This window comes from Excalfactoria chinensis, chromosome 3 (assembly GCF_039878825.1).
Source record: "Excalfactoria chinensis isolate bCotChi1 chromosome 3, bCotChi1.hap2, whole genome shotgun sequence".
NCBI classification, from domain to species: Eukaryota; Metazoa; Chordata; class Aves; order Galliformes; family Phasianidae; genus Excalfactoria; species Excalfactoria chinensis.
The window spans coordinates 104382264-104409051 of record NC_092827.1 but is presented as its reverse complement, the minus strand read 5'-3'; the positions used below and the strand labels follow the sequence as shown (position 1 = coordinate 104409051).

Sequence of the window (26788 nt, the reverse complement as noted above, 5' to 3'; positions counted from 1 at the left end):
TGGCTGAGAACAAGATAGTCAGACTCTGAAAGGTCTCTTTTTTCTCTGAAGACATCAAGTGCTGCTTCATAATCCTCACATGTACCATTGTAAAAACACTGGCAAATAAAAACAAGGTAGTGCCCACCCCACCTCTGTTCCTCTCCTGTATTTTTGTGTGAAGGCGACTTCCTAAAAAAAGAAGCAGGAATGGAAAGAGACGCGTTTGGTTTTCCAGAGTGACACAGTCAGACAGCTGCTGGAGGAGCTGACTGCAGGCACCTTGCTCCAACTTCAGTGCTTACAGAGGACGGTCGTGCTGCTGCTGCTCATAGTAACTGATGATGCAGTTAAAGGTCTGAATGCAGAGCTTGGAGGAGAAGTTCTGTCTCCATGGTTTATCTTCTAAGGGAAGTACATTCAGAAAAACATCACATGGCTGGGACAGTGGCAAAAAGAGAAGAAAGAGAAGTGGGGCTGCTTTGTGTGATACTGCCAGGAAGCCCTTAGATATAAACAAAAAGGAGGAACGGTTCTGTGTCACAAGGGGAACACCGGAGTGAGAGAAGTAGGACAAAAAAGAGCAGGATGGTTGTAAGAGACGGGACATTTGGCAAGCTGGGGAACTGAGGGTGGGAGGCAGAAACAATGTCTAGAAAAGAATATGGAAGTGATAACATACGAAAAAAGAACTAGCTTTGTGTTGGACATCAGTTATCTTCCTGTCAGACGGGGCCCAGCTTTTCATTAAAGGTAAAAACAGGCACTTCTGTCACTAATAAGGCAGCTGATAATGATGAAATCTCTACTAGAAAAACAGAATTTACATCGTGAGTATTTCTTGAGCAAACTGTAGTGCTAAGGGTTAAAAGAACCCAACGTATCCACAAAAAAAACAACCAACATATTGTGAATGTGTATAAATCTTTCTAAGGGATGGTGAAAAATACAGCGTGTCTGAATTCTGGAGTCTTGTTTGTTTGAGAAAAACAATGGCAGTGGTTGGGAATTCATTTCAGAGATGAAGATCTCAAGAGTACGCTAAGATCCCATTGCTGCTGGACACCTAAAGAGCCAGCTGTCCTGTCCAGCTAGAAAGAGGAACATGGTAGCATAATACGGGTGCTGTACGTGATAAGCCAGAAGCCAGCCTCTCTCTAAAACGCAAGAAGTTACACAAGGTAAAACAGCTCATCAGACTTCAGATTATCTTCCAGGTTCCCAGGCTTTATTCACAATATATTCACATCTGGGGAAAATAGTTGCAGATAAACAAGAATTTCAGCTGTTCACTTCAGGAACAGACAAAAGTCTTTAAAGGGTGCTTAGTCAAAGCTGTAGTTATGTGCTTAATGAACATCTGCAAATCCAGGAGTTAAGATTTGGTCAGAACGGCGTTGCTTTCTCTTGGATCACTTCCATTCCTTAGGTACCTTTCTTTGCCTGTCAGCTGCTTGTTGATTTTATGTAACACTTCAAATCTCACTCGCACATCTAAACACTAAGATGGTTATAACCGTTTTGTTTTGCTGTTGTTGTTTTTCTCCCCTGCAGAAAGACGCAGGAAGAGAATTGCCACCATTCAGCCCCCAAGCATCCTTCTCAGAGTCCAAAAAGAAAACAGATCAGCTTTTAACTGCAGGTCATCCGCTGTCTGTGCAAGAACCCAGTCTTTCCATATCTACTATATTTAGGCTTGCATTTACTGAAGAAAGATACCACTACAGCATAGCTGTACTCGTGCTTTTGTTTCTGATAGCACTTTCCTTGTATTTTCTTTGATGTCGTTGTTTCGTTGTCTTCAGTATCAGCGCGTCGGCGTTGCCATCGTGGTGCTTTCCTCAAGGTTTCTTCACGGAGGATTTCAGTGTCAGTGGCTTAGAAAGTGTAATGTTGTAAGACACAACTGTAAATACGAACCCTTTGAAAGCCAGGTCGCGGTCTGCACCAAAGAGTTACGTCTGGACTGTGCTACTCGGGGGGCTGTTCTGTACTTTGAATCTGGGGGGTTTCAGAATTGAGTTCTTTCTTATAGAGAAATTAAAACAAAAACAATCATGACAGATTGCAGTGTGGTATTTAGTTACGCCATCAACATACTGCTGTTAAAAGTAAGGATGTTATAACAACTCATAAAGATTTCCTGAGACAGCAGAGTTAAAAACACATGCATTAAATGCACGGAGTCTAAACTTTCTTTATCCTGCTGGGCAAAGGGGAGATAAAAGCTGCGGGGGTTCAACAGAAGACTGCGATAAAAGCAAAGACCTGTAACAAAGTAACCACAGTGCTTCATTCCAGTTCTCACCCTGCTTCCTTACCTTGTTACAATATGGACATTCACCAAAGATAACGTTAAAGCTCTGTCTGCTGGAAGGAAGACCTTGTAGCCACTGCAACACAAATAAGCAAATTAACATCTGCCTTTGTTTCGTTAAATTTAAAACACATTTAAAACACTCAGTTCATCTGAGATGCATCTGACACAGTGCGTGTCAGGGCAGCCTGCATACCCACCCAGGGAGGAAGGTTCACCTCCACATGGAGCTCGTGTTATGGGTTTCGGATTAGAGCACAAGAGGGAGAACAGTGGCTTTTATGGCAAATCTCACGGGGATTTTGCTTCATCTGCAGCTTTAGGTGTGCAATGCCTATTCTTTATGACCTGTCAGTTAACAAGCAAGTCTGTCCCGTTAATTACTGTACCTCATACAGGCAAGCCTGATGAAAAGGCTGTCCGCATCGGGGCTCGTCGCACACTTGGTCTGGCGTGGCGCCATTGAGGCGATAGGCATAGCAGATCCCACAGTCCTTAGCAAAATCCTGAAAACACACTTTATTTCAGGTTCAAAAGGAAGAAAGAGGGCTGAGACGGAGAAACATCGTCATCTCCTTGGTTTGTTTTGCTCCTTTAGAATGACTAGACATAAGGAAAAGCTTTTTTTCCTCAGAGAGTGGTCAGGCACTGGAACGGCCGCACAGGGAGGTGGTGTTGTCGCCGTCCCTGGCAGTGTTCAAGAGGTGTTTGGGTGAGGAGCTACGAGATCTGGTTTAGTGCCTGTGGTAGCAACAGTAATGGGAGGACGGTTGGACTGGATGGTCTTGTGGGTCCTTCCCAACTTGGTGATTCTGTGATTGTCTGACTAAACATTTCTGCCTTCAGCACGTAGTTTTTACATCATGGTATTAACCGTGAGAGCAGCTGCCAGCTGTACAAGACTGCTAGGTTATACTTTATCCTCTCGCTGCATTACATCCAGTTTGACAAGCATTTTCATACTCGGGCCCCACCGCTTCTTTTTCATCAAAGGCGATGATGTGTCATTACGTTTAGATATCAGACACGAGACCTTGCAGTCAGATATTAATTTAAAGATTCCACGAGCGGAAGCCAAGCTGGTAATCCAGTGTTACAGCATTGTCAGAAATTAATTCCGAGTTTGTTTGAAATGCACCAGTATTTGGATGGCCTCTTGTCCCCCTGTAAGCAGCTCTACCTAATTAGAACGTAAGTCATCAACATCCATAACAGAATGTTTGGATTTCCCACATCTCATTAGCTACTCTGGAACTTCCTCTTTCCCTTTTAATAGTGAAGCCTGTTATTAATCGTCCTACTGCTATGAAGGCCGCAGGAAAGCGTGCACCTCTAATCAAAGGTTAACAAGTACCGACAATTGTTGCTTGAAGTTCAGAAGTCCTTTTGACAATATATTAATCCAATTACCACCCTCCCGAGTCTCTTACTTTTCCTGGCAGTTAGTTATGAAATGACCGCTGAGGTTTTGCTTATTCAGAAATAACGACTGATGGGTAACAACAAAAAAAAACACAACTTACACTTTTTTCTAACGCGGCACGAGATGGAAAATCAATTTCTAAGAGGTCTCTCAAGTTTTGTAACAAACTAATTTCTGGGTCCCTGCAGGGGGAGAAAGGGAGAAAAAAGTGAATGCCAAGAACAGCAAATAGCATTCCAGTTTCAAACCGGTATCGTTATAGAAGCTTACCACAAGTGCATGTTGTTGTTCAGCTTAGTTCTCAAAGGGTTAACCACTGCAAGCAATACACACACATGGTTATTATATCCTTACGATCCCCTTCTGTCCCGCCCCCAACTCCATCCTTTCTATTTCAGCACTGAAGGGCGGATCATATTTGATGGTGGTCACTTTTTTGGTGGTGTTTTCCCAAATTAACGAAGGCAGCTGCCCTCACTTTTGGAAACTGATTATACTAACATTTAAAACACCATTCTAATAAATATCTGATGTATTTCCCTTAACAAGTTGGCAGAAAGCCGTAGGAAGCAGAGCGAAAGGCTTAAGTACTTCCAAACGCCACTAGGACATATAGGACATACGCAGTAGATTATTAACTTATTTATAGAAAGAGAATCGCAATACAAACTAAATAGAACTGCGTAATCATCCGTAGGACATAAACTGTGTGAGGGAAGCTCTAGGAAAAAAACAGCACTGCCAAACAGCACACTGCAGAGTTATGCTGTTAGAAAACAACGTGCGTGTGAAACCCTCCTGCACACACAGCCTCGTTCCTGGCTCTACTTCATGCTCACCCAGCCTTGGCTCACTGTGGAACCTGCTCACCGGAGAGCAGACTCCAGGAGAGAAACTAACGCTGCCTGCTGCCTTACCGTGATCTGCTCCAAGGAAGTAACACTCGGGGAGCATCTTTGGATGCCTGGGATCTACCTCTATGTTCACAGAGACGTTGTTCCCTACAGGAGAAAGTCATAAGCAAAGCTTTTCTTTGCAGTCAACTACTTGAAAGCGGAAACATTAACAGTTATAAGTTAATGAATTCAGACTGCTTTTAATTGCTCCAGAGAATCGAAAACTTGGTACAAAACATTCATATTCAATGGCTGTAATTAAAAAGCAGCAGCTTACTAAAAAGGTTCCATCTTGCATTTCTCTGAGAATAGTCTTAACCTTAATGTTCAGCCTTATGAGTAATTGAATTAAAGCTAACGGTATTTGAAATTTTAAAGGCAGAAGAGATTCAAATAACTTCCATCTTTTAAAGTCAGAAAGGACAAAAACAATGTGTCAGCAGTGTACAGCCCCTCAGCTGCGTTCTCCTGGACTGAGCAAACCACAGCATGTTTCTCCTTCCCCACTCTGCAGGCTAACAGTCTTCTGCAGCTTTCAGGGACAACTTGGGTCTCCTTTGGTCCATCGTATGTTCTCAGATTTCCATAATGTGCCATTGGCATTTTGGATTTAAGTTGAAAGTCAGAAATCTTTTCAAAGATAACATTTTCACCTGCATTCCTAACCTACGACTTGGTTTGTCCTTTGCAGGTACCGGGCTCCTTACGCTGTATACAGTAATGCCACACATCAGAGTATGAATTAAGGCACTTTCTCACATTGTTAACGCTGTATACTTCTAATTTCCTCTCTTCCTTTCTTTGTCTTTCCACCTGCTTCTTTAACCCCTTGTTCCCCTTTGGACTACACTAATTCTCCTTCCGTTCTTCCAGGAGTGAAAGGAACAATCTAAACCAATAGTCTACCGAACACCAGAATAAACTCATGCGTTCCTTCCAATCTTTACGCACCTATGGCAATCCTTCTTGAAGTAGCACACCGTGCAGGATTTTCTGGCTCCAGTACCCACGTCTTCCCATCAATTTCATCCATGGTGTCCCAGAACTCTTTCAGCGATTCTAATGCCGCCAGGAACTGCTTATGGATGTCTACTAAGGAGTCCTAGGAAAGAGAGATTGAAAGATTTTAGGTGGTTTCCACCTATAGCTATATAGAATATTAAAAACAACCCCACACACTTGCTGTAATGCAAGAAACATTAAAATCTAGTGTGCATGCAATGAGAGTACGGTAGCAAAAAATGCTGAACCTTATACAACAATGCTTTGTGATTTCAATTGTAGCAAACAACTTCCCCAATGTTGGTACTCCTAGCACGTGGTGACAAATAAACATCAGAACTGGATTTGGGCTTGTTTCATACTCAGAAACTACTCTGCAAACTGCTGACAGCTATGAGGAAGATTTTAGAACGCTGTGATACGTGGCCAGACAGTGTCATAACGGTCTCAAAATTAAGCAGCATGAAAGCAGGGACATAACATTATATTTCAAACCATGTAAATATTGTAAGAGAAGGAGAAACCGTGCAATAATCAGAGGATTACACTCAAAGGATTTCAATATTTGAGAGCGGATTAGGCTGAATCAAAAAAACAGTCATTATACAGGACAATATAGAGAGCAGCAACGCAAAAGAAATCTTTTCAGTATCACTGAGCAAAAAAAGACATCAGGCTTTCTAGAATGTTCAGAAGTAGGGAAAATACTTGGGAGCCAAGCTTTCAAAATGCAGATGCCAGAGGGTACAAAATACAAAGATGAGTTCAGGAACCAAAAAAGAGGTGAGGAATGCCGTGGAAAGCCAGAGTAATACTCCATATGTGCTTTGATCCAAAGTGAACTTGAGTCTGATATCAGATGGAATGAGCAGAAAAGCTTGGAGTGTCACAAACTGAGCCCAGAAGGAGAACAACAAGCACTCCCAGCGTGGCTTCACGTGGACATATGAGGCTTGGACTGGGGAGCACCCAAGGACTACCTTGAAATGATTCACACAGAACACAACTGAAAAATCAAACGCATGAGTAAAAACAAGGAATGACAGGAGAACGCTGACAAAGACTTCTCCAACCACGAGAAGGAGATGGAAAACTAAACAGATGTGACAAGGGTCACATTTCAGATATACTTTGGCCCAGGAGCCAAACAAGTTCTGGGAGCAAAAAAGCAAGTTAAATACTACATTCTATAGAGGTGTTTTTTGACGAATAACACAAGGTATGCATGCAGTCTCCTTTAATCCTCGGTAACTGCGCTCTTCCCTTTTCACCTGAACAAAAAGTAGTAATTATACACATTATTCCGAGATGAAGGAATGTTTCTTTATATAACAAGTTCCCATGTCTTATGCTCATGCATTCCAGAAAGAAACGGTGCGGAGCTTAGAAATAAAATGCTACGTTTTTTTCCTGCTGTTATTAAATTAAAGTAGGAAAGCACTTAAGCAGAAAAGTGTGAATACTGCCAGTCTCAAAACGTAATGCTTATTATCTTTGAAAGCATTTTGTTACTTTTGTAATACCTGAAGTGATATAATAGTGTCAGTCACTTAACCACATCTTAGAGTATAATATCTTCATCTTAAGTACTATTATTTCCAGTATTTTAATAATTTCCACACAGTCCTGAAATGTGATCTTTTGTGCTCTGATGACACTTAAATTAATAGCATAATTTTCTGGTCCTTGCAACAGTTGCTTTCCATTTTGACTTTTTATTCTTTCTTTTTTTACATTTTTCTGTATCACATACAGATAAATCCTCTAATAATCATTTTTATCTTTATCTTCCGGGAATTCAAAGGGTTTCACTAGAAAAAAAGAAACATCAAGGGATTATAACCCACAGATAAGTTTTAAAATCCAATTAATTTTAATACTAATTGTAATTTCTCAATGATGTTCCTCCTTTAAAGGTAGTTAAACCTTTTCTTAAACGCACCGTTCGTTTGATCTTATTTGCATGCTTCATTGATGTTGCCAGCTGCCTCCTGCTATCCACATAAACGCATCTATAGGTATTTAAATACATCACATGCTTGTCATGCAGACCATGAGAACTAACACTCCTCCTTAGTTGATGAACCGACTAATTTCAGAGAAGTGCTGGGCAATAACCAGAAAGATTGTGGTGCTTGTTTTGTGTCCATACAACTCCAAGACAGCTGTTAGCAGCACCACAAAGCACAAACTCTGTTTCTCGGTAACCACTGAGGCCACTGAGTCTGTGGCTTGTATGGGAAACTAATTAATAGCGATCAGGAGTTTGGAAATCCTAGTGTGAAACCTCGATGCAGTTTGTTGTAAAGCGGATGTTACAGTCTTTTCTATCTGGACCACGTGCTGTTTCTTTTTCTACATGGTCAGCATCTTCCCAGTTCTGGTTGTGAGCAGAGAACACAGTTTGTGACGACGCATGAAAAGGCAGCGTGACTCAGCACAGTCAGTTCTGTCTCCACGAAGCACACATCCAGCCTCACTGCACTACAGTTCTTCTAGGCTCTGCCAGATGGAAGTCTGACATACGCTCATATAACACGAACCTACAGCCCTTTGGGCTGAACAGTTCCTGATTTGGAAGGACGTGATTCTGTGATCTGAACTTCTGAAAGCAGGTATTTATCGAGACTGGGTTACAGTCATTGTTTTACAACAGGCACGCAGACAAATCACTTCACGTGACTTCCACATAACTCCCAATCAGTTTTAGTAAACTGACCCCTTTTACCTTCTGTGATATCAGACTGTGTGCGTGCCCCCTTCACTTCAGCCTCTGACAGGAGAGGAATTGCTTATTCTGGTCAGTGAAAATCTGGACCTATCAGATCGACCAATCCTGGATGGATTGAATACTGACCCAACGGCAGTGAGAACACTCAGATTAAACACAGCACGCTTCATTCAGAGATACATCATCAAAGATAAAGTATGATTTATCTTTGCAGTGAAGTGTGGCCGGGTTGTTTTGTTCTGTTGAGTTCTCTTGTTGATGTTGGTGTTTTCCTAACTCTTCCTAATGTAATATTTGCTGCGCCTAAGAAATCCAGTACAATTAGAAGAGCCACAAAGCCTTCTTGAAGGAAGGAACAGGTAAAGTAGACTAAGCTATGGATGTTCCCACCTGCCTGTCTTTTATGTACTCCCAGATAAAGCACCATTCAGTGAAGCGAGCAGCTGCTGGCTGGCAATGGATCACCTGTATTATCTAAGTAATTTACGATTCTTTAGATTTCTTTGGACCACTGTTTTATTCCACACAACCCCAACTTCAGCAGTTTTCTTCCTCTTTAGCACAAACCAAAGTCAGACACGATTCTCTGACATCTTTGTGAAGTGTCCTGCCAACTGTACTGATAAATGCACAGAATGCTGATCTGTGAAGGTCCTTTGCTTAAAAAAAAAAAAAAAGAAAAGAAAAAACCCACATTTTTGCCATATTTTACTGTGTTTCCATTAAAATAACCCAATAATCTCATTCATATCACTGTACCTTCTGAATTTTGTATTACTGTTTCATTGTTGGCTGGCTGCGTGACCTCATTAGCCATTAATTTCCACTCTCCTGACCTTCATGTAGCAAACCAGGTGGGCAGTGGTCAGTACTGAACCAACATCCTGCAGTGAGGGCAGCAGAATACAGGTGCACTGAAACTGCAGAACCACGCTGGCAGTTTGTACTAAAAAATCTGTAGACAGCACATTTATTGGGTAATTTAGAAAAAGAATATAACTGAAATAAGTAGATGTTCTTGCACTTGTCATTGAGAAGCACTCTGCATTTATTTGGCACTTGTAACAGGAGCGGCAGCAGCAGCATTGCCCTTGGTGCTGATTTCTTACTACTCTAAAATGCCTCCTCTGAGCCAGAATACACTGGCTGTTGCTGATCATGCTGTGAGACACCTGCACTGGCTACTAGGCTTGTCATGACGCACAAAACCCTACCATCTTCAGCTTGACATTGTGCAAGTTATAATTATTCATCCAAATGAATATGTCAGAGCAGCAGCGGCAGACCTCTCATCAGAGCAAAAGAAAAATACATCAAAACATTATCAACCCAGCAGGAAGACAGGGACCATAAGGAAAATTACCCATTTTTAATATGGATGCCATAAAGCCATGTCTATTATTATACCAAAAGGAAAAAAAAAACACCCCAAAAAAAAGCAGCCAACAAACCAGCCACCCAACAACCCCTCGAGTTTAAAGTCCACGAGCGCTGAAAGGAACCTGAAATAGGCAACAGCAGGGGGAAAAAATGAAGCAAAAATCAATTCCCTGAAATGCATTTATATTTTCTTTCACAAGAGTTTACGTTATGATTGCATATTTTTCAGTTAAGCCTTGCAAATTTTTACATCAAGGCTGACCACGAAATATTAAAATTAAAGATCCATTAAAGCTTCGTAGCATTTACTGGTGGGTAAGTACAGCGTGCTCCCCTTCCCTTTTGGGTACCAAAACCACTTGAGAACCTGCTAAATTCTGCTGCTGTTGGTGATACAGCCTTATCTATCTTATGATTTCAAAACAGTCCCCAGTCACATACGTACATCCATTGTCTGTGTTCGCAAACAGGTAATTCTAACTGTAAGATCTTTAAGATTCCAAGCACTGGTGTGTCGTATTTTTTAAGGTTATTTTTCTTACTTTCTTGTGGAGTCATATTAATATATTTGCTCACATCTCTTAACTTGTCAAAGCAGGCTGCTTTACGTTATGTTTTTCAGGAGCGTTATATTAAAACAAGTCCAGCTGGTAGCTTTAAAATCACTAACAGTAAACTCAGAGCAGCAACACCTGTCAAGGATATTGGTAATGCTTTTAATTTCAGGCAACATACACCGCAATGACATAAAAATTAAGAAAAAAATATATATTAGAACTATAAATAACAGCAGAGGTAAGAAAGAGCATTTGAAATCCTGCCTATAATATGAGGAAATATGAGAAAAACAGTAAAACTTAAGGAAAAAAAACAAAACAGTACCTATTCAGACTGTTTAAAACCACCTTTCAAGGGTGGTGCTTCTCTACATGAAAAGCTTATAGTGCACATCATTTCCTAGTATTTCTAAAGGCACGAAGGTCCGGCTGTACATACGGCTTAAGAGAAAAGCAGTACGAGTGCAAAGCAGCCAACACACAAAGTACACACACACAAAAACATGAAAAACAACCTCACAAGGAATACAGATTTCAATTGTACATTCACAGAAGCAGGCCTAGAAGTAAAAAAAAAGACACAGTTTTAACACTGCGTTAAAAACGAAGCCCAGCACGTCGTTACCACCTACCTTCAGACACGTGCCTGGATGACAGAAAGAACAACAAAATAAGTGGTGCGAAGGGTTACCTGTGGCATCCAAGAAATGGCAAACTGAACAGGAAAATCCACAGTGCAGTCTGGTGGTTCCGAAGGATACTGAGGGAGGGAAAGAACACATTTCCTGAGGCAAGGATTAACTTCCAATGGAACTAGAACATTTTCAGGGCTTGGATTAAAAGGTATCGATTCAGAAGGAAAAGATAATTTTAAAAACTGACTTTTTTTAAATAAAAAAGGTTTGTGAACTCCGACCATTGACCATTCATTTACACTTCCCACTCTGAGGTCTGACAAATAAAGCTGTGAAAGAAAAAAACAACACCCCTCTTAATTCAAATTAACACCTTCCCAGAAGTTTATTCAGCGGAGTTGCCTCCTTTAGTCCTATGCAACATTCCCAGTTCAGCCAAGGACATACCGAGCGCTATTACAGAAGCTGAATTAGTGCTGCACGAACTGCTAATACCAGAAAGCATTTCAGAGCATCCACTCTGCCCTGCCTTGATTTTAATAAGGAAACGGATTTATGCATTGCACCGAGATTTGTTTAAACCTGCACTTTTTGGTATGCCTTCATTTGTGGATCCTGCCAGATATCCACCTTCCGAGGACAGCTTCCACAACGGGAGTGTCCCGTGATTTACTGTCTAATCAAAGTGGTGGCAGAGAAGCCTAAAAGCAAGGGAACTAACAACTGATTTGGACAGGAGGTGGTTACAGTTTAGGAAAGGATACCCACAAGAGCTGTCACGGTTTGTTTTACTGCAGCGTTAGCTTTATTTGTCATGAAATGCTTTAATGCTTGCATAAAAATCAACTTGTTTTCAACGTATAAAACCTTGCCTAAAACTAACAGATTGGTTTCTGTGTGGGATCAGTTTTAGGACTACCCTAGTTAAGATATCAGCAGCATTAGCCAATGGGGTGCTCATTTTCTTGGTAAGTCAATTCACTTTACACACGCTTTTGTATGTTGCCTTTGAACAAGTGGCTGCAAACAGATTCCACCAACATTTTGTTATTTTAAAACAAAAATTACCTTATCTCTTTCATGCTTTTGCACCTCACAGGGTGAAATCTTGTATAACATAACACGAGTGATTCTGCAGGAGATAGTACTTTACAACACTGCAGCACACTGTATCGGCAGCATCACATACAATCAGATCTGCACGGTAGAAATCCTCCTACTTTTCAGAGGAATTTAAGCAATTACGAGAGCAAAGATTTATATACTGTATTTTGAGCATGCAGCTGATGTTATCGAGAAAAAGCATTTTCAATAACCCTCGCCAAATCATTCACTTAATTACTGTCAAAGCATCTTGTTTACTACATGGCATGCAAATTATTGCAGTAGCTATTAAGAGTTCTTGGGATCTGAAATGGCAGGCACCCAACCCACTTCCAAGAATTAAAATATATGAGTTTCTCGTGTAACACAACATGATATTTGAAAAATAAAGCCTGATGCGTTCGGTTTGATACCTGGCAAAGACGCACTTTTGGCTTTCAGAAACCTTCTAGCCCATTTATTAAAGTGTGAGTGGGGAAAAAAATCTCCACATCAAACACTTTCAGTCAAACTACACGGAAAACTATCTCACAAAACGTAACCTGGCTATTAAACTGTATGTCCTCCTGTGAGGACAGACCTAATAATTCACTCCAGTCGGCACCGTGCAGCACTGCGTTTCACAAAGATACCAGTGACCATCTGATACTCTCAGTTCTTCCAGAACTAATTTGATTGCTCCAAGTTTCCTGTGTACTTTTAAACAGATTGTAGAGAGCAAGCGTTTTGAAAAGAGCAGTTTCTAACACCAAGAACATTAAGGCAAGACTAGGCGAAAACATTTGACACACCATCACAGAAAAGTCCTCAAAATGCACCCAAACCATCACGGATGGTAGAGAAGGAATATTTGGAGGATTATGTGAACACACATTATAGCTTTATGAGGAACAATTTTCTAAGCCACTGGTAGAAGCGTTCCATCCTGAAATCATTGCTGCCGTGCCTATTAACTCATCTCAGTGCACGGCATCTGCAAGGACAAGGCTGAACCAACCGCTCTGCCAGGACACAGACAAGAGCCAGCAACGTGTGCTCAGGGGAGAGGTTTAACTCTCAAACTAACTACAGCCAAATAAATAGCATAACAAAAATAAGCATAATTGTATTAAAGCATGTTACCAAAAGAAATCTCTTAAAAACACAGTCTTCTCAAATACATGAGATACGTATATAAAGGGAAAAAAAAATAAACCAACCCCCCGTGTTAACAGTGTTTCACACATAAATTTTCTCTTGTGGCAAGTTTAAGTGGCAGACAGTTTCAAAAGGACAAAGAATTGATCCTTTCATCACAAAACTCATTTGAAAAGAAAAAAAACCTGATGATCACTTTTTACAGCAGACAATTTAGATAATCTGGTCCTTTTATTACAATGCATCGTTAGTTGATAGAAGGTGCTGTCTTCTGCTATTAGCAGCCTCAACCTCACAAATTTCATTACTATAAAGAAAAGTGCAAGTTTTTAGAAGGACAGAAAACGGGTCATCTTGATTCAACGATAAGTTAAACAGAACCAGCCAATGCAGAGGAGTAACATTGACTAGTTTTATCAGGTGCTTGAGCTTCACAAACAGTTAAAAGTGCTTTCCTTCAATCTCCATAAGCTGAAAAAAAAGCTCAGGGGCAACAGGCTGCATGCATTTCATTTCTAATGCCATACTAAGTACACGAGTGGCAGCTCCCTTATAAACAGCAACAGTACAGTCAGGTTATTATTCTTGCACACTAAATAGCCCACAGTTCTGCCTCTCGGCATTATTTCCCCCCCATCAGCGTATTTAACAACCAAACGACTGGCAAAGTAATGATTTGCTCATTTCTCTGTGTAACATGCATATATATTTCAAGTACTTTAATTATTTTTTGAAAATCTATCTTGGTAACCACTGACAATTCTTTTTTTTCTTGTCCTTTAAGGCAATACTAATTCGTTTTACATAAAACTAACAAACTCTGTTTTTTGAAGAATGTAGGAAGTTTCTGAGGATGAAATTTAGTTCCACAGTACAGTACCCGGTTCTCATTCCATCAAGATTATTATTCCAGGCGATGGACCATTGATAGTTTTCAGATCCACTTTTACCCATAAGCTGATTTTCTGAAGGTAACAGCTAGGACCATACGATTGCCATCACACGGCCTGGCTATTCATAGCTTCTGGTAGGAGATTCATGTCTTAAAACAAGAAATTCTACAGAGAAGTGTTACAGTTTGAGTTCAGTTCTGTGTATTAGGAAGAATTAAAACTTCGCTGCTTCCATACATGCCACAGCTGCGGTTGGTCTGTCATAAATCTTTACATCTTAAACAGTAAGACCTGCCACAGAAGCTACCTAACGTCCTCTGATTCCTGTTTTATGCTTCGTCTCTGCACTAAGCGGTAACGTATAAAAGTCTCTAAAATAGCTTTATCTGTGGTGGGGTAAAAGAATTGCAGCATTACAAAGTGTTTCTCACGTGGTGCACAGCCTCATATAAGACCCTTACAGATAGCAACAACGTATTGGGAATTTTCAAGCCTGAAAATTCTGCATTTTACAAAACAATTTCTAAAATAAATGAATACATAAAACCACCAAACCCCATTATTTTGGGCAGCAGACACACTAACACACCAACTCTCTAAAATCCTTGAATCAGAAAATCTACCTTTTTCATGGAAACCTTACAGTACTTTCCCCCATATAAATTCACCTTCGCACTCAGCTTCAGAGTGATCAGATGTTGCCGATCACAGGAGTCCTCGGCTTTTAGCTTGATTGTGGTGAGAGCAGTATCCACGTACGCAACTCTAGAAGAGAAAAGGAAAGCTCTGATGGAATTTTAGGAACTACAGCTTGAAAGATCTGCAAAACTCTTATCAGTCTTACAAATATTAATCAGGGGAAGCCTGATATGCCAAGCATTTCGGCTGTTCTGGATTTACTGCTGTTAATACACCAGACTACTGCTTAATGCAGTCATACATCTTTGGGTTATTTACAGTGTGTGTCAAGGCTCATGCTGTGGTCAGTGAGCGCTGTGTTTCAGTTTTCCATCACTGGAACCTTTGACACACACAGCATGTTCCTGTCAGCCTCTACTTATGTACACATTAAACTTCCTGTCAAATCTTTGATCCATTTCTGCAGTTTCTTACACCATGAGACTTCTATGCTCTTGATTTGCTTTTGTCTTCAATGAAGTTCCCTTTTGTTACCAGTGATATTATTGTTGGAAATTTGGTGGCTATTGGTGCATTTTCTGAAACTGATTTTTCACAAAAAGCAGTTCTAGAACAGGCACAAAATGAGTTGTTTGCAATGGTTGGCCTTTGTTTCATGACAGTATAAATGCGCCCAAGCAAGTAGTAAGTATATACTGAACATAAATAAGTTTTAATACTTATGACAAAATCTCTTACTGATACATACTTCCCTAAACAATGAAGATGAATGAAATTATGACATACATTGCTCCACCAAAGTATGTTCTACTGAGGGGCTTCAACAACTGCCAATAAGGTTGAGACTTATCCATATATTCGCCAGGGAACTGAGTATGTGGGTGTGTTAACACTATTACCATGCCGTTCTCGCGTAATGATTAAAAAGCAGTCTAGAACTGTACAAACCTATTGCCTAGACTGATGGAAAACTCCACCAGAGTTCAAAGCAGGTATCTGCTCGCTAACCGAAGTACCATTTCTCTAAATTAATACATACTAGCCCAGCCACTTCAGCCCGCAGGCTGGAAAAAAAAAATGCTTCTCTTTCAAGAGAAAATAGATACACAGTTGTAGAAGTCTACATAGGAAAAAGTAGAGCTCGGCATTCCTAGCAGGAGGTGAGAAGACTAAAGTGATCTCCATAGCCACACATGAAAAATACGGTAGGAAAAAAGCAGTAGTGCTAGCGAGTGCTGAAAATGACATTATCTCACATTTAATGCTGAATAATTTAAAGCAATATTACACTGGCCTACAAGTTCCTGGGAGTATTTTGCCACTCCTCTAGAGCAGATTAAAGAAACAGAAGTCTTGATAAAAATGTTGTCAATTAAATTCAGTTGACTAAGAGAACATTGCAGCATTTCTCCTCCAACAGGAACAATCCCTGCTCGCACCTCATTCTAACTTTACCTCAAAACTATATTGCACACTTATCAAGATAAGAGACTACACACCACCCAGGCCTCCATCCACTGCTGCAGATGGGGTTGAAGAATGCCCAGAATGAAAACTCATTGGTGGTCTTCAGCAATGTTAAAAGCAATAAGCTGCCTCTAGGGGATGAAGGAGGATTCAACTGTCCATTTAAGACAGAAGAACTCAGTAGCTTTACTGGCTACTACATTCTATAACAACATCCTACCAGTTACTGGATTAAAACAAACAAACAAACAAACATGAAGAAGTGAGTTCTGTAGAACTGGGGAAAGTTGGACAACTCCATAAAAGCCATATGAACTTCATACAGCTCCACAATAAAAGAAGGAAGTTTAGGTAGGTGATATTGCAGTTATATGAACCTTTATTCCTCAGTGGGCTCCATCATTTCTCCAGCAAGCCATCCCTTAACCTGTGCTGATGCATGTGGTTATTCCTCCACAGGTGCAGGACTCTGCACTTGTTTGTGTTTTTGAACGTTACCAGATTCTTTTCCGACCAACTCTCCAGCCCGTTCAGGTTGCACTGAACTGCAGCACAGCCTTCTGGCATATCAATCACTTCTCCCAGCTTCATTCATCAGCAAACTTGCTGAGGGCGGGCTCTATCCAATCACTCAGGTCACCAACAAAGGCACTGAATAAGACCAGACCTGGCACCGATCCCTGGGGAACACAGGCCTCTTAGCCTCCACCTAGACTCTATGCCACTGATTGCAACTTCTGAGCTCTCCAGTCATCCAGTGCTCAATCCACCTTACTGTCCACTCATCTATCTCACACTTTATAAGCTTCATTACAAGGACACCATGGGAGACAGCGTCAAATAACGTGCTGTAGTCAAGGTACACAACATGCACTGCTCTTCCCCCATCTACCCAGTGATGACAACATAGAAAGCTACCGTTCTGGTCAAGCACAATTTGGAGATGTGACATGCACACAAGGGTGACGGGTCTTACAGAGGTTTAATAGTCAATAAACTACCTACCTGAAACATTGTCACTAACTCAACTAGTCAGATTATGAGATAACACTAAAAGAACCTTTCATTTATTTTACTGTTAGTTCATATGCACCCTTTCCCACCTCAGCTAACTAAGTTGGTGCCAGTTTCTTTGTCCTCTTCAAGTTATATGAGCAACTTTCTTTGAACTCCCGAGCTTCAAGGAGGACAGCAGTTGCCATAGGAAATTCAGTGAAACTTTAGAAACTATCGAAATGTGATTGTTGTGAACAAGTATTTGAATATGAAAAAAATGTGTACTCCGCGCTAAAATTAGGTCAAAAAATAAAGCTCCCATTATAACAGAGAAAGCAATTATATCTAATAATGGCAGCCTGCCCATTTACAATATTCATTACTGGTTTTACTCAGTGGCTGAAGAGGAAAGAGGCATAAGATCATTTCAAGTAACGTCTACAATTTGTTCTTGAGAAACTTCACATATTCCTTAGATAAGTTATTTGAATACACTGAAATTCTGCCATCCCTAAAAGCTTCTTAACTCACTTTAGAGATAAGGGACTATACCCTATTGTTTAGATTCTCTTTCCAATAAGAAAATATTTCAGTTGGATTTGGATACATTCAGATATGGATAGGCTCAAGCAGGGCCCCAAAATCTTACTGAGAAAAAGTCCTCAACAAGCTTGGTTTCATCTTTCCCCTCCCCTCGAAGACTAATACTGATAAATAAAGCCAGCTGTGTCACAAGGTGTGAGCATTTAACTGAAGTTTTCTGGCACTAAGAGAGCTTAGTTTTCTGCTAGAATTCCATACCAACATGTTTTTAATATGCAAGTACACATCTCTTACAGCCCCAAACCAGTTCAGGTCAAGTGGCCTTTTCAGAAGTTTGTTATATTTTTAATTAGAGGAGCAACTTGCTAATACACTTCAAATTATCAACTCACTGTAAAGCAGATACGATTCATTATGTACAGCCCAGCCCTTTTAATAACTGACTCCCACCTCCCAGACTGAATAGCGACCGGAACACATTAATCAAGAGATCCACGTCTACTGAACTAATTGACTACGCTGGACAAAAGCACAGTATAAGCTGTTTGTCCACACAAAAGTCAATTTTACCTAGAAAATTAGGCAGATTCTGCCTTAGATGTATGCTCTGATAAAACAGCAATGTGTTTTTTAACAGTAAATCAATGAATATTTTATATTCGTAGCAAGAGAGAAGAAATATTCTCTTACAATACAAATTTTTAGGGGGGATGGAGGCAGTGGGTGGGGGCAGGCAGGGGAAGAAGGAAGGGTGCTGAGCAGGAAGCTGGCACGGCTCAGCATTTAGTCCCCACGTGTTTAGGAATTCTTAATGAATATTCTCAGACCTGCTTGAAGAGTTTGGCATCAGCTGTACCCAGCAGCTACATACTTAATAGTGGAAATCGCTGTAGCTGATTTAAGACGGATGTTTTAAAGAAGAGGTCTTCAAAGCAAATACCCACTTAATGTTAATTACATGGCACTTATTCATACACAAAGGTGAGAAAACTCAAGACTATTCTTCAACATGTCTTAAAAAAACCACGTTACTTCACGTGGTGAAATAAACATGTTAAATTACCAGCCAAGACTAAGAAAAAAAAATAAAATGCTATTTTGAAAGTTCTAAATACAGATTTTGTTCCAAACTTTTGTCTTAGAGAAACTACAATATTTCTTCTCATTCAGAACTCTTCAATATTTTACACATTCTTTCATCTTTGCCCCTTAAAAGAAGGCACTCAAATTAATTGCATGCTATCAGTAAAATTAAACACAAGTCTACACATTTATTTTCTCTATGCCTGCACAGAAATAACAGCCTTCAACTTCACAAAGATTACCTAGATATAAATCATTCCGAACTCTCTGCTGAAGGATTAAGTTATTTGATGTCGGAGAACTTGCTTGTAGTGGCATGTGATGTCAGGTAAAGCCTTCTGACACATCTGAGAATCAGGGAGCATTGCAGATTTCTGAAAAACTTCCACACAGACCTTCAGTATTTGATCGCAGCCCCATGATCCTTTGTGTTTATAAGAGGAGACCCATGTCTTCCTTTAAACAACTTCGACACTCCTTCAATCAGCTCATCTGAGGGCATACTGGATTGTGATTAAACCTGTTTGAATACATCCAGTATCCTAATAAGTTCCCAGATGCATCTACGTGTAGTTTACTTTCCTCAACAAGATAAGTATTCTTTGTAAGTTTCATGTTCTTCCCAAAATGGTGTTACTGTGGGTTAAGAGATTCACTACTATTTTACTTCTCTGAGACGACCTGAACTTTCATTCCCTATCTGACAGATACTCATTTCATACAACAGCACATACCCCTGTGAAATCACATACTCAGGTGCACTAAAAGCCAACCTGACCAGATAACACAGCTTATCCTCTCCTTGTGCAGTAACCAATCCCTTCAAAAGCAGCACCCCGAACATGGTCACCCTGCATAGCTGAGCCAATAAAACATACCAGATGCCTTTCATTAGCCCTCATCTATCATGAAGTCACATATAATTATATAACTCACTACACAACTGAAATAGTAAAAAAAAAAACAACACTATAAATATAGCATTGTTTACTACGTCAATAGTTTATAGGTCAAAGGAGTGATTGCTTAGTAGTACTATCTCAACCCTCAGCACTGTTACCCGATACTGAAAATATGTCTTCAGTTGAAGCAGAGTTTTTGTTTCTCCCTTTTTTGCTTTCTTAAATAATAATAATAATAAAAAAGCTGCACACTATTTTAAAACCAAAGGTTTCTGGACAGAATAAATTAACAAGTTATACGTGAATCCAACACCTAATACATATGTATGAGAGGGTATTCTACTAGGTAACAAAATAAACATACTTATTCCAACCCAATATTTCTAGATCTCTGACAAGGCAGGAGTAGTATTCTGGTGGCCATGGCACATGCAGCTCTTGCGTATTCTTCAAAGCAATTTCCTATTTAAAAGAACATTAAAAACATCATTAAGGAAGATTTCAATATTTTTGCATCTGCTTAGTTATGTGATTCTTGCAATTCATTCAAAATATTAAACTTATGTAAAATTAACTGTACACTGCATTTGTTTTGTTATAGCCTCCAGCTAAAGCAGACAAAGGCTGTTTGGCAAATTACTCCAGATACTGCTAATGAAAACATCTGCAATTTAAAAAAAAACACACAGATGTTGACAACAGTCTTCAGATGCAAATATCAAATGTGCCTCTTTTTCATCTAATAAATTTGAAGCCAAGCATCTGAAAGAACATTTCAAAAGAAAGTTCTGTGAAGCCCACAGCTGCTTCCTGAGCATCACAGCCACAGAAGAAAACATGAAATTCCTCACATACAACTACATGCTATCAATCAAAAAGTAATCAGTGTCACAGTTTTGATACAACAGTTTGTGTACAGGTAGTCATTAGGCAGGTCATGGTGCATCAAAAGTTGTATGAAAAACTTAATACCAGATAACAGAGGAAAAACGAAACACCACAAAACGATGTGTTGCACACCTTAGTGTTGCACTACTTGCTCTTCAAAAGCACACACAAAATTTTACTTACAGGTCATATTAAGTGAGATCTGTTTCCAAAACTACAGTAATGATGAGTGATTACTTTCAAGAGCTACTATCGATGCCATTCAGCCTCAGAACTTTGTATTTGAGGGATGTGGAAGACACGACTGAAGCTGCATCGGGAGCCAGGATTTTTTCATTATTACTACACTTAATTCTGTACTGAGATGCACAATGAAAGCAGATAGTAAAACTGAAAGTGTTCTAATAGGATACAATGAAAAGGTGAAAACACCTTGAGCAATCCACCAATACTACCTAACACTCCTCCTTTTATGTTTATCCTCCTTTAAAAGAAACAACAGCAACAACAACAGAAGATAAACAGCACAACCATGGATAGTCTGGATATTCTGCTACTTACCAAAATAGTTTTCAGCTCCACCACAAAACTGACAAGATCTGGACAACTGTGCAACCTCTGGAAGGAATAGAGTATCGTTTTCATATCATAACGTTTAGTGGTAAATAATTCCAGCCTAAATATCTACTCTTCTGGTAATATCAAGCCACTAGCAAGGAAAAAAATCTATACCACATAATGTTTTAAACACCACAATGAAAAAACAAGTCTCCAGCCCAGGGAACCTTAGTGGAAATTAACTACCACCTCGGTCAAATAACATCACAGACCACATTTACGCAGTTTGTGAAGTTCTTATACTTCGTGCATTTACCTGTATTAAGGAAGACATTCATGGACACTTCAGTTTCCACCAGAGAAGAGACGCTTTTGAATTACTCAAAACGTTTTCAGTTAAAGTTTCTTTAAGAACTCTCAAGAACCATCTACTTCCTGATACTGTACAATTTAAATGATCCTTGTTTGTCATCAGGTGCAGCATGTATTTACACTCCTGTTTCTTTAGCTCTGTAACGTAGGAGACTCCAAAGCTGCAAACCTTGTTCTGCAAAGCAGTGCAAAGTCTGAGAGATGCAACGTTTGGCAGATGTCTCTTAAAATATCCTTCACGATTGGAAGGCAGTTATATCCTTGCTCTAAAAGTTCCTTCAGGACAGAGAGGTTTAACTTGGAATCCCTGACTGCCTACAATGCAGAACGAGCTACATAAATCAATAACTTAGGTGATTTTTTTCCATTATGCATTATGAACAATTTATTATATATACAGAGAGAGAAATTAAGGAAAATGTCAGATGTCAGCTGTAATTCATCACAAGTTGTTCTACATCAACCTTCAAAAACAAGCAAAAGGAAAACAAACCAAAAATCCCTCACCCCAAATCTTGAATCAAGTGACTATTTTCTAAATCCTGTCCATCTCACCTCACAGTAACCTGCAAATATTCAAGCATTTCAAAATAGCACATCCTGCTTGAATTCTTTAACACTGTCAGAATATTCATAAGTTTCACAAATCATATATATATCAACACAAACATAACATGCATGTATGTGTGTGTATATGTATATATACACACACATACATACATGTATGTATGTACATACACACACACTTAACAGAATCATTATCCATAGACACTGAATAGAAATGGTTTCAAAAGTAGCGTACCTGTTTCACAATATGCCGATATCCATGCAGTATCTTCTTTAGGCGCCAGCTACACTCTATCCTGGACAAACAGTACTTTGAATTCATTTTAAATTCATACTACACGATCTTGAGAAAAAATCACAAAGTTTGGTGCCAACAACACAGAAGTTTCTCTTCAAAAACAATGAAGGAATTAAGCAATACTTAAATTTTCTTTGAGATTTGATATTCAAATACAATTCAAATCTCACTACCCACAGCCCACTAGAAATTAGGCAGACATAGAAGCATCTTTTTTGAAGAAAGCAACGTAATTCTTTCAATCTAATACGACTTCATAAAAATACCAACATTTTAAAACTCAAGCCCAAAAATGTCAGTTACTTATAATACAGTTTTAAGCATCTGACCTAGCATGTAAAAGCTACCTAATACCATCTGTTCACAGTTTACAGCAGGTAGAAGCACAGAATAGAACGGTAAGAGCTAATGCATGCATGCAGACAATACATGCATACAGCAGAATACCTCTGTGATAAACATCTGCACCAATAAGAACAGGGCTTCTAAAGAGAAGTTCAGTAACAGTTAGTGTAGCATTCCTAACTTCAAGTATATCTTTCCTTTAATTTATAACTTCGCACTGGATTGTCTGTTTTCCAAATGGTGATATACAAATAGTTTGATCTAAATGAACATTTTTTCCACGTACACCGACTTACTAATAACCATTTAACTAAAGACAAAATATTTTGATTCAGACACTGTTTATTATCACTGTTTATTGGCACAGATGCTGTATCACTTTGTTTCAAGGTTAAGCAGAAACCAGTAAAAACTAATTCCCAACTCCCATATTGGAAAAAGGTACCAATTAATGCATATATTCACCACTGCTTTTATCAGGTGTGCTTGGTTACATACACTTGTACATTTTTTCCATATAACTGTCTTACCTTGCATTTTTCAGTTGAGAATCTGCTGGTAACAGTATCCGGATGTGGAAGTCTCTACCCTTGAAAATAAGCATTTAGTTAATAAGAAGGTAAAAGCAAAGAAAAATTGCTTAATATTATGGGCAATACCTCCAGAACGCATTGATTGCTAAGCAAGAAAATTTCTCTTTTGTGACTGTCAGGAATATTATATGGAATTTCTTCATATAGAAAAGAAGCTGTATGAGTAACAGGTAGGAATAATCCTGGTTTCAATACTCAAGCTGAAATACTCTTGTTCTCTGTAACTCTCAGTATTCAGTAAGAATGTTTTCAGTAGGTCATATTTTATAAAGAAAAATGATACAATGTAAAAGAATATTACCCAGAGCTGGACATGCCATAGTCCAAGTTGTGAAGTCTATAAGAATGTCTCTTCAACTGGAGTAAAAGAATAGACTTGTTATCAAAGCACTATGCCAAAAAGGAACTTGGGCACTGATGCACAGATCTTCAGCAATCTAGAAACCACGAACACAAATAGTCTCAACTACGCTAATACAGTTCTTACCCCCCTGGGTGCAGGCTTTATGAAGCAGCTCCTAAACACCGTTCGCTCTGTGATCCTTCCCTGACAGTCTTAAAGGATTATCAATACAGATCTGAAATAGGGGTTTGTAGGACACCTCCCAGAAGTGGACAATAAACCTATCTCAGAACTTACTTCAGATTCTGATCCATCTCAGCATACCTTGAACTACAACCACAGTCAGACATTTCTTCAGAAGAAAAGTAAGAACAACAGCAAAAATCTTCTGATGACAAAACGACCAACTTTGTGATGTTTTACCTTGACTCCAGCAAGGCTTTCAATACTGTTTCTCTAACAGCCTCTTAGTGAGATGGACTGAAAGCTGTTAGAGGTGCCAAGCTCTAAGTGTTGTGCTCAGCATGCCAGTGTCCATCTGGAAGCCAGTGACTAAAGGCACACACCAGGGGTCAACACTACTAAGGCCTCATTATTGATCCAGATGAGGGGACAGTCTGCAGAGGACAAAAGACTGGAGGAAGCAGCTGATACAACACTACTGGTAATACCATTCGCCAATGCACTAAGCAACTGGAGAGCAATTCTGCAGAAAAGGCCCTGTCTGATCCCAGTGGGCACCACGCTGACCTTGAGCCAAAGGTATTTCCTCGCAGCAAGGGAGGTGAAGTGCCTCTAATGCTGCGTTAGGTAGAGCTGCCAGCAGGCCCAGGGGCAATGATTCCCCATGTGGGGAGGTGGTGAGGCACTCCTGGGATGCCAGGTCCCTAATGCCAGTGGGACAGAGACTTACTGAAGTAAGCCACGGAGAGCCACAAGGGGGATTTAAGGGTCCAAAGCACCTTGCCAACATGCACAAATACCTGACGAAGAAAGGACACATGGCCAGGCTCTATGGAGTGACACACACCCAAAGGACGAGAAACACTTATTGATAATGTAGGTGGTCACAGACTGGATCTGGTTGCTTGAGAGGTCACAGGCCTGGAGTTACTCAAAATCCTGACATACACAGTCCTGAGCAGCCTGCTCCAAGTCACTCTGCCAAGGGCGTCCAGAGAGTCCTACCAGATCTCTGTGATCCCCATGAGCAAAACGTGGCGTCTACCCCAGAGCAAAATACAGCCCATCGACTGCTTCTAAAGTCCTCCAAAGGTAGACGCCTCTCAGTAAGGTCGTAACTTCAGACCTCGCTACACTGCATCCATCCAACAGCTGCATCAGGGAGTGGATGCTCACACCGGTACCTTATCCTTCACCGCAGTGCCGGGACGCAGCTGCGGGAGCAGCGCCGATAAACAGCGGTGGCAAAGCACACCGTGCGGGTTCGGCATCACATTAGCTGGAAATCTCCCGGACTTCTCACCGTAAAACTGCACTTTAAAAACGCAGGCACGTGACGGCGGGGCGCTGTGACAGGACGGAGCTCCCAGGCGAGGACGCAGCACAGGACGTGAAAGCCTGAGGGGAGCCCGCTGTCTCTCCCCCCCCGACGAGAGCAGTCGCACGGACACTCCGACACCGGAGTCAAGCGGCAGCGAACAGCCGCCCCCGTTGGCTCGCCCCCAGGCAGCGCAGCGGCCCCGCTGGGCCGGGTTCCTCTCAGGGCCGCTCACGCACCCGCCGGGCCGCGCGACGCAAGCGGAGCCGGTACCTGCGCGCTGACGAAGCCCTCGTAGGCCGTCCCCTCGAGGTTCTGGGGCAGCAGCAGCGGGCAGTGTCGGAGCAGAGCACCCCGACCCGCCATAGCGCAGCTCCGCGGCCCGCCACCGTTCGAACGGCGGCCCAGGCCCCGCCCGTCAGGCGGCGCAGGCGCACCAGGCGGAGGGGCGTTCCTCGCTCCGGGCCGCGCTGCCGCTCCGGGCCGGCTGTGCGAGGCGAGCCGCTTCCCGCCTCGGGGCGGCATGAGGACGCGGGGCTGAAGGGAGGCCTGCAGCGCGGTTCTTCATCTGCTGCCAGCCATACCGCCATCAGTCTGCCGTCACCGTGCTTGGGAACGCACGGAAAGGAGTTTTAAACAAGCCTCAGAGGTTTGTTGTACGTGGGTTGCTCTGAAAGTAGTGCCTCCTGCTTATTGAGATGGAAACTGCAACAAACTGCACAGACTGCGGTGGAGGAGTTCAGGCACACTATTTTGTAAGCACTTCCCCATCAGATTGCGTTCTGTCACAGAGCCCCTCTGCAGCCACATGGCGACAAAACCTAATGGAATATCGACAGGAAGGTTCAGCCCCTACAGCCACACAGACAGCATCTGCCTCTGGTGCCGTGGGCCTACGTAACAAGTAAGGCATTACTTTTGGAGCAGTCCCTATATGTGTTTCAAGAGGCCCTAGGGCCTTCCCTACAACTAATGCTGTAGCATGCCTTTAAAACACTTGCAAACTACTTTCTGAATATCTGGTAGGCTAAATTTGGTTAGTAAATTTATCCCATGGAGTCAGAGATGGCAAGGCCATTCACAAAAACAGCAATTGCTATGAAACCACTTAGTAACTTCAGAAAGTGACCTTGTTTCCATGAGTTGTCTCTAAGCTTGATTTTTTATATATGAAGCTATTGTGAAATGCACCCTTAGAAAGTCTGCAGATGACACCCAGTTGGCAGGAGGTGTCAGTATGCCTGAGGGTAGGAAGGCATTGCCGGGCTGAGGCCAGTAGGATGAAACTATCTGAAGGGAGGTTGTGGTGAGATGGGGGCTGGTCTTTTCTCCCAGGTAGCTAGAGGTAAGACTAGAAGGAGTGGCCTCAAGTTGCTCTAGGGGAGATTCAGGTAGAATGTTAGGAAATACTTCTCTGAGAGAGTGGTCTGGTGCTGGAATGGGCTGCCCAGGGCAGGGGTGGAGTCACTGACCCTGGAGGTGTTCAAGAAATGTTTAGATGTTGTACTGAGGGATGTGGGTTAGTGGGAAATAATGGTGATAGGTGAACGGTTGGACTGAATGATCTTGGAGGCCTGTTCCAACCTTGGTGATTCTAAGAAAATAACGGTGCACTATTCTTCACATTAGTCTCTCCAGC

General features: G+C 41.1%; 2 protein-coding genes across 8 annotated transcripts in view; one reads left to right on the top strand and one right to left on the bottom strand.

The window, feature by feature from the left end:
• Nucleotides 1-1761, top strand: part of VRK2 (VRK serine/threonine kinase 2) — a 41995-nt gene extending 40234 nt beyond the window's left edge. For all 7 annotated transcript variants that reach the window (XM_072332558.1, XM_072332557.1, XM_072332556.1 and 4 more), the window contains one exon: nucleotides 1534-1761. In XM_072332558.1, coding sequence (XP_072188659.1) covers nucleotides 1534-1761 — 228 coding nt within the window. The remainder of the gene's footprint in view (nucleotides 1-1533) is intronic.
• On the bottom strand, nucleotides 1721-25706 carry FANCL (FA complementation group L). Its single transcript, XM_072332561.1, has 14 exons — nucleotides 25423-25706; nucleotides 23243-23301; nucleotides 22305-22365; nucleotides 21134-21190; nucleotides 20049-20146; nucleotides 14723-14819; nucleotides 10977-11045; nucleotides 5567-5717; nucleotides 4637-4720; nucleotides 3990-4035; nucleotides 3820-3901; nucleotides 2686-2802; nucleotides 2301-2372; nucleotides 1721-1856 (listed from the first exon to the last, which is right to left on the bottom strand). Exons 1-14 carry the CDS (start codon nucleotides 25672-25674, stop codon nucleotides 1821-1823), a joined length of 1281 nt encoding a protein of 426 aa, XP_072188662.1. The 5' UTR covers nucleotides 25675-25706; the 3' UTR covers nucleotides 1721-1820.
• Nucleotides 25707-26788: the final 1082 nt, after the last annotated feature.

Bases quoted from the DNA above. Each gene is read 5' to 3' on its own strand.
- FANCL (XM_072332561.1), bottom strand. From the start codon at position 25,674: ATGCCGCCCCGAGGCGGGAAGCGGCTCGCCTCGCACAGCCGGCCCGGA. The intron at 23,302-25,422 runs GTACCGGCTCCG...CTTATTTTCAAG, and splicing joins AGGGCTTCGTCAGCGCGCAG to GGTAGAGACTTCCACATCCG. The intron at 3,902-3,989 runs GTAAGCTTCTAT...CTCCCCCTGCAG, and splicing joins AACAACAACATGCACTTGTG to GGACCCAGAAATTAGTTTGT.